Genomic DNA, 7,805 nt, shown 5'->3' on the forward strand with positions numbered 1-7,805 from the left:
TCGTGCTCTGGCATGTAGATTGCCTTTTTCAGTCCGACATTCTTTGATAAGTGAATGTGAAAGCGGTAAGGCCTCACAACACTCACTACAAACAGACTTACATTTAATTTAATTACTTATAAAAAAATATAATTTTAAAATACACTGCCATTCGGTATAAACGCGCTGTTAACTGCAAAAAAGCTTTCGGGATTGTATTTATAACTAAAATTTTGAGGTAACATTTATTTATTAGCAGGACAAGTTCTATGTTACAGACGGCTTTTTTTAGTGATGACCGTGAATTAAAAACAAAACATTAATTGAATACACACATGTTAATCTGATTAATTTCGTGCATTTCTACAGTGAGACGCAAACGTGACATCGCAAGCGATATTGATAATATAAGAAAGGTAGCAGTTGTTTTGCGAATACGAAAATTATGTTCACGCATAGTTAGTTAATGGTAATCGCTGAAGTACATACTTGCTGTAATAATAAAGCAGGTTAAGGGCATATTTCTATAGGACAAACTTATGTAGAAGCACACAACTTTTAAAACTTAAAGTCAAATGATTTGACATTCATAAACGTTATCCCTTGGCTTTCAACGCGTACTGATAATAACTCTTTGAAATTAGAACTTCAAACGGATTGGCAATGTCAAATAAGGTGGACCTGGATAAATTATACCTTTCACTTGGACAATGGGGTCCATACCAGAGGCGGCAGTTGATTACTCTGTTAATAGCTCTGTTGTCGACCAGTTTTCATATGCTTTCCATCGTTTTCATAGGTATGTAATTGTTTTGTTTTTTAATTACTTGCTTCATTTCATATTCTATTTTTGTGTCATAAGGATAGTAAATTGCATGTGCTTTCGTGTTTTACAGCATATCGACCATCGTTTCACTGTAAACCGGAAGGTAATATTAGTTTACAGGCAAATGCAGCTGTCGTGGAAATTTACGCAAAATATCAACAATGTTCGATCACGTACAGTTCGAATAGTTCTGATCATATGTCAGTTGAAAAGACAGAATCGGAATGCAAGAATGGGTGGATTTATGACGAAAATGGAGTTGAATTTTCAAACGACAGGTCAATTATATCTGAGGTAATTCATCACATTACGTGCTGTTTCTGTCCTTGTTAATAATTGCTAAATTGCTTTCCAATTGTTTAAGTTTTTTATTATCATTAATATTCGAAAATAACAAGAAACATGCTTCCAAAATCTATAACTTGAAGCTACAAATGTTAACGTGCATGCTTGTATTTGTTGAAGTGGAATCTTGTATGCAGCAGAAACGGCCTTGCTGAACTATCGCAAACGCTCGTTATGATCGGTCAAGGCATAGGTGCGTTTGTCTTTCCCGGACTCGCTGACAAATATGGTCGAAAACCAACCCACGTGCTTTGCCATTGTATGTTGTTTATAGTTACCCTGGCAACGGCGTTTGCTCCAAACTACACAGCGTTTGCAGCTTTCAGGATGCTAACAGGTGGTTTACAGCAGGTAAACGTGTTAGTAGAAGTATATCCGTATACGTATTTGTTATGTATAATTTCACAGTACTGTAACAACATTTAATACGAGTTTTATATTTAAGGGTACTGCTTTGACATTAGTGATTTTAAATTTGGAGTTGTTACCAACGAAAACGAGGGCTTATGTGGAGGTGTTCGGATTATTATTCTGGAGCACAGGGATCGCTATCATCACTCCGATTGCTTACATATTGAAGGACAAGTCATGGAGATACTTTCAGATATGTCTCGCCTGCTTGTCGTCCTGGGCATTGATTGAGTGGTGGTATGTACACAGCTTTATCTTTAAATGACTGTCCCTTGGTAATAACCTAACTCGATTAAAACTCGATATTACCTTGTACATATGTAAAATGTTAAATGAATAAATGAAATAAATACCATGTATTTAAAAGTGTTAAAAGCATAGTTAAATCATAGAGGTTCAATTCAATTGCTTTATTTTTGGCTTACGCATATACAGGTACTACTACCGTGTAAATAACGTTTTTATAATGTTAATTAAGTCAATTTAAATGGTCAGTAGAAACTAGATTTAAAATAGGTCGTCCATGGAAATTACACATGTAAATGGTGTCAATTTTAGGTTGGTGGACGAATCCTTGCATTGGCTCATAGCGAATGGTCGTACGAAAGATGCCAGAACAATTATTATGAAAGCATGCCGATTAAATAAGAAAAACTTCGATACGGTTTCATCGGAATCTGGCTTCAATCGGTTTGAAATGAAAACAACAACTGGTATTATAATATTGTTTAAAAAATATAATAACGAGAAAAGGTTTTCTTGAAAACACGAACACTTTTAATTTGATCATTTTAACTTGGTTAAATTAGGGAAAATCAATAAGGTATCTGAGTTTAAGATTATATTTTATAAGGAGTACTAGATTCGTTTATTGCAGCAAAGATGGTGTATTGCGAGAAACAACGCGGGATGGTAAAATAACGTAGATAAACATTATGCCATGTTGCTTCATACGCATTACCAGGCAATTCATGCTTTGATTACGTTGCTTATTATGATTGCAGTTATGTTATCCAGTGATCATTAAAGCCAACAATGTCAGTATGTCAATTGAAAATTGTTCAACAACCAAGACGTAATACATTCATTTACATATAAACCAAATTTGTACACCGATCAATATTTGCAGGAACACTGTCAGTGAAACTCTCTGCACGACTAACCGATCATGCTATATTATTATCAGTGTTGTTATACTAGCATGGGATGGGTATTTTTATAAAGAAGGAAACATTTTGTCAAATTGTATTCAGATTTTAACTGGAATATGAGAGAAATACCGATAGTGCGCGTTATCAGTATCAGCTCTTAAAAAAAATTAGATTATACTTGTAAAACACGTTGTCTTGTTCATTTTGCTACACGTTTCTCTGACTGTGAGTGTATTTTAGTGTTGCACTTATTGTCGTGTATTTATGATAATGCACGAGGAAACACACAAACATTTGATTGCTAGTTGTAGAAACCATCGTTGAAGCGAATCAAGAACTGCTGAGTGAAGCCGATGAAATGCGCATCAATGAAATGCGCATCAATGGAATGTCAAGTTCAGGCCTGACGGCACAAGTAAAATCATATACCATACTAGACCTAGTGAAATCACGACGCCTGTTGATGACATCACTCATCATATGGTTTGCATGGTATGGTTTATAGAAGCGTTTACTGTGTATATATGTTTTATGTATTATATTTTTTTATATTCAACTAAATATAAATTTGTCTTTTGTAAAATGATCTGATGTTTCTCTCAGACACATTCTATATTAGTTTTCATGTTATCAAGTATGTTGATACTTGATACCAGTAGCGTCACATCAATGCTCGAACACCAACAGTGGAAAACTCTCGAATACAGAAGGACCAAAGCCAACGACACTGGTCTACAAGATGACCAACGACCTTGTGGACATACCAATAACTAAATATATCCCCCTTGGCTCGGGCCGGACACGGGCTAACCACTATATCAAGTACATGCCATTATCAACATCTACTTCTTTCTATCGTCACAGCTTTTCTCCAAGTATAATCATCACTTGGAACAACCTACCGGCCTCCATCGCTGAATCCCCCGACTTGGTATCCTTCAAGCGTGGGCCAGCAACAACCAGATTCTAAATACGTTGTAAGCGCCAGCTACAAAGTAGCTCCTAATAACCCCTCATGGCTGTGCTTGTTGAGGTTTAAACCTCTTGGTGACCACCGTAGCCGGAGAGGCATGAGGGAGAAGGATGAAATATAGCTGATGACTCTGCTTTACTTCCCTTCTGTCATTTAACTATCAAGCTCTTCTCACTTTACCGTTTTCACACTTTATCCTCATTCTTTCACCACCAGTCGCATAATAATCATGTATGATTGCAGCGACGTACGATGTAGATTTAGTGTAGAAAATGCACATAATTAATCCTTAATGGTATAAAAAACGATTCATGAGTTTTAGCGACTGTTTTTTTTTCAGGGCGACAAATAATCTAACATACTATGGACTCATGATGGTATCATCAACACTTGCTGGAAACAGATTCCTTAATTTTTTTCTAGGATCCATAGTGGAATATCCAGCTGCCTTGTGCGAATGGTATATGCTGAACAGGTTGGGTATTTCAATTGAAAATGTACTCCCTTTCTGTAGTCGAATAAATGCTTCATGAACACAACGAAACAAAATGCATACTTTTCTTTGCAGGTACGGTCGAAAAGCTACATCTATGTTTTTCCATGTCGTATGTGGTTTATCTTTGATAATTGCAACGGTACTAGTCACCAGTACAGGTATGCACATTTTTAACGAAATCCTACTATTCCAGTTCAATCATTTCCCATTGAGAATATTACATTAACAGTTTAACAAAGAAGCGAGAGTACATCGTTCATAGAGTATTTGGCAGCGGAAAAGTCGATATACGTACATGTTTGATTAAATGAGTACTTACGCATACATATATTCTACAGGCGACAACGAGTCATTTATGGTTGCCTCGACTGTGTTCACGCTTATAGGGAAGTTTGCTATCACGGGATCGTGGAGCACTTTATTCCTGTACACTCCAGAACTGTATCCTACGAATTTAAGGTATTTATGTATTGCCAATCATAGTGTAATCGGGTATTTAATAGAATTAAAATAAGCATATATTGATGCTGAGAACCTATACTGCATTTTTCAAATTTTATCTAAATGTTTTATTTTTCTTTAAGAGAATGACAGAGCAAATTTACCAAATTAAGTATGAAAGCGGGAAGCATTCAGTCGTTTTGAAGGTCCGACCGTTCATATTCTGAATTCGAATCACTTGTGATTGTTGGATGTTGCAATTAATTTTTCCGATACTTATTACTACTATAAAATATTAGAATGGATCGAATGTCTTAATTAATGTATACCATGCAATGTAATAAACTTCAATATATAATTCACATAAAGTGTAAATATACACTGTTTTTATCCACAGTAATCAAAATACTAATAAGGTATTGACGACAGCTTACAAAGCTGTTCGGGTTATTAGTAAAGCGTGGTACTTTGCTTATATGATATTATCATAAACATGTTAAGCAGGCAAACGTCTTTCCGTCTGCTCATCTGTTACTTTTTTAAAAGGTTCTATGGCTTCGGATATTTCTGTGTTCAAACATTTGTATGAAAAAATAAAATGTTGACATGTTGTTTTTTCCCTTTAGATTTATTAGTTGGGGTTATTACTTATTTGTTACAAATATGACATTTTCAAAGGAATTACTCGTTCTCGCGCGACATTGTCATAAACGTATGTTGCGAATGTATGGACATATTATATTTTCCTTTATATTGCGAATGACATTTCAGGGAGTTGTTATCTTTTGATTACACAAATGACCATGATTATCTTTTCAACAATTATGGCCATACAAGATCTAAAGAACTGTTCATTTTTTATGAAACCGTGTGTACAGTATCCATTTATTGAGACACTCGCACATTGTAATTCCATTTCTATGAAACAGTGTTTCAAAGAAGTTATTATAATTATTTAATTACCGATTGAACATTATCTTACATTGTATTCGCATTCTGCTTGCCAATGCTTTTTGTTTGGGATTGTATTTTTGTCTTTAAAATAATAGATTTACATGGAAAACATTAATTGACATGCTAGCTCAAATATGTTCAAATGAAACTCTTTATGAGCACTACTACCGGATGGTTCTATGTAAATAAAATATGAGCGTTGAACTTTACTAGAGGGATGTTTTAGATATATACACGTCATAACAAACATTTAACTAATTACATATCCATACAATCATACGGTAAGCTTCTGCATATAAGCAAGACAATGTGCGAGGCTTAAAGATTTCTATGCGTCTACATCCTCTTCATTCTACAAAGTAACCTACTCAGCTTTCATTTGTATTGGTCGTGTTGTTTTGTATAAGGCCATTGCAAAGTTTTACGGTTGTTGCGACATAGTGTGTTTTCATGTAAACAGCTGTGTTGTTTTCCTTCTGATTCGTCGATGATGGTTTTCATTAGTGTTTTGAAATATGCAACGGTTTCTAAATCGTGTCAAGAATTGATGTGTGTGTTGTTGAAGAAACGCATTTGTTCTTACTGTAATTATGCAAATCGCACCTCGAATGCGGAATATAGATGCAGATATAATAGCTTTCAAGCCTATTTCTATTGCAGAAATGTCGGTATTGGAATAGCGTCTGCTGCATCAAGAATTGGGGGAATGATTTCTCCATTTTCAAGAAATCTGGTATTTACATTTCACCTTATAGTATATAATAGGTTAAAGCTTTATTTATTACAAATAGTTCAACAAAAACGATTACTGCCGCGTCATCAACAGAAACGTTCAAAAAAAGAAAGCTATCAATCGAATGAAAACTATATCAATATGTTATTCCCATACCGCGGTCATTTATTTTTCTTCAAATCTTGCGTGTATGAGTTATCTCCTGACAAAAGGCTACTTTTAATTGTGTGTCATAATATCAGAGTTTATAAATTACTATTTTTGTTTTAAGGCTGACGCGGTAGCCTGGGGCCCTGGCTTGGTGTTCGGCATAATGTGCGCAGTTGTATCCGTGAGTCTTCTTTGGGTACCGGAAACCAACCAATACGAACTCCCACAGACGATCGAAGAATGTGAGGACTGGTACAGGCAAAACCAACTTCAGTTGCGCTGCTGTCACCGAAAGGACAGTAACGTTTGTGTAGAGAAAGGAACATCTGAAGAAGATGCGCAAGACAAAAAATGAGTAATTGCTGTTTACGGTTATGTTAGTACTTGGTGTATTATTAATATAATACTTGATATAAGTATAGTATTCTATGTTTTTATGTGATATTTTTGTTTTATCTGTAGTATATCCCTTTTTCCAATCAGTTTTTTGTTCTGAAAATATAAAGCATGGATATTTATGATTATATTATGTTATGCAGTTCAGATAAGTTTCAGCTGTTCCTACCCAATGTGATGTAATTAAAATAAAATATTACACCCAAGCAGAAGAATGATGTCATAACCGTGATATGTGTAGTTTTGTTGTCGTTTGAAAAATTACTCAGCACCTACAGTGTTTGAAATCTAAACCAACAATAGTTCAAAATATCTTCGGAATAAAGATATGGCAAAAACGTTAATCAAGCAAAGTTGCATCTACGAATTTGAAGCGCAAAGAGAATCGCAAGCTCTGGAGGTTTGAGATGGCAGAAAAACAAATATAAAAAAAATAATGTGATTGGAAAAAAAAATCTTTTAATTGGTCTATTTAAAAGACGTAACGAATATACTTCCGAGCAATATAAACTAACTTCGTTTGTATTTGTCCATGGTATAGTGTTTTACGACAAAAATACCTTAAAAGGAATTTATATGTTAATCCATCTGTGTTAAAGTATCACCAATTACTGACTTCATCCGATAAAAACGAACTTGTCAAGTTGTGTAAATATATAAAAGAAGCATTTGTAATTCGAAATTCATTTATCAATAATACCACATAACCGGTTTCACCTACAAATCTTTCTGGCATTATATGTTTAGAAAATTTACTTTATGCATTTTCTTCATTTGTATTCTTGTGTGTGTGTATTTATATATATATATATATATTTGTTTACAATTTAAATGTAATGAAAACGTGACATATTTATTTAATACTGTCTGTATTAAGACGATGTACTTATGTATAAGTCTCAATAAAATGTCTGTTCTGTTCTGTTCATAAAAAGAAAATGAATTCAAGC

The 7,805-nt window shown here is 34.4% G+C and overlaps 1 protein-coding gene across 1 annotated transcript; it reads left to right on the forward strand.

Moving 5' to 3' along the window:
* The first annotated feature begins 1,003 nt into the window (after positions 1-1,003).
* Positions 1,004-7,455, forward strand: LOC127878639 (organic cation transporter protein-like). Its single transcript, XM_052425166.1, has 10 exons — positions 1,004-1,099; positions 1,271-1,501; positions 1,596-1,798; positions 2,120-2,274; positions 3,018-3,204; positions 4,026-4,160; positions 4,254-4,339; positions 4,520-4,640; positions 6,237-6,309; positions 6,581-7,455. The coding sequence occupies exons 1-10, from the start codon at positions 1,004-1,006 to the stop codon at positions 6,812-6,814; spliced, it is 1,521 nt and encodes a 506-aa protein (XP_052281126.1). The 3' UTR covers positions 6,815-7,455.
* The last annotated feature ends 350 nt before the right edge of the window (positions 7,456-7,805 follow it).

Source organism: Dreissena polymorpha, chromosome 4 (assembly GCF_020536995.1).
Source record: "Dreissena polymorpha isolate Duluth1 chromosome 4, UMN_Dpol_1.0, whole genome shotgun sequence".
NCBI classification, from domain to species: Eukaryota; Metazoa; Mollusca; class Bivalvia; order Myida; family Dreissenidae; genus Dreissena; species Dreissena polymorpha.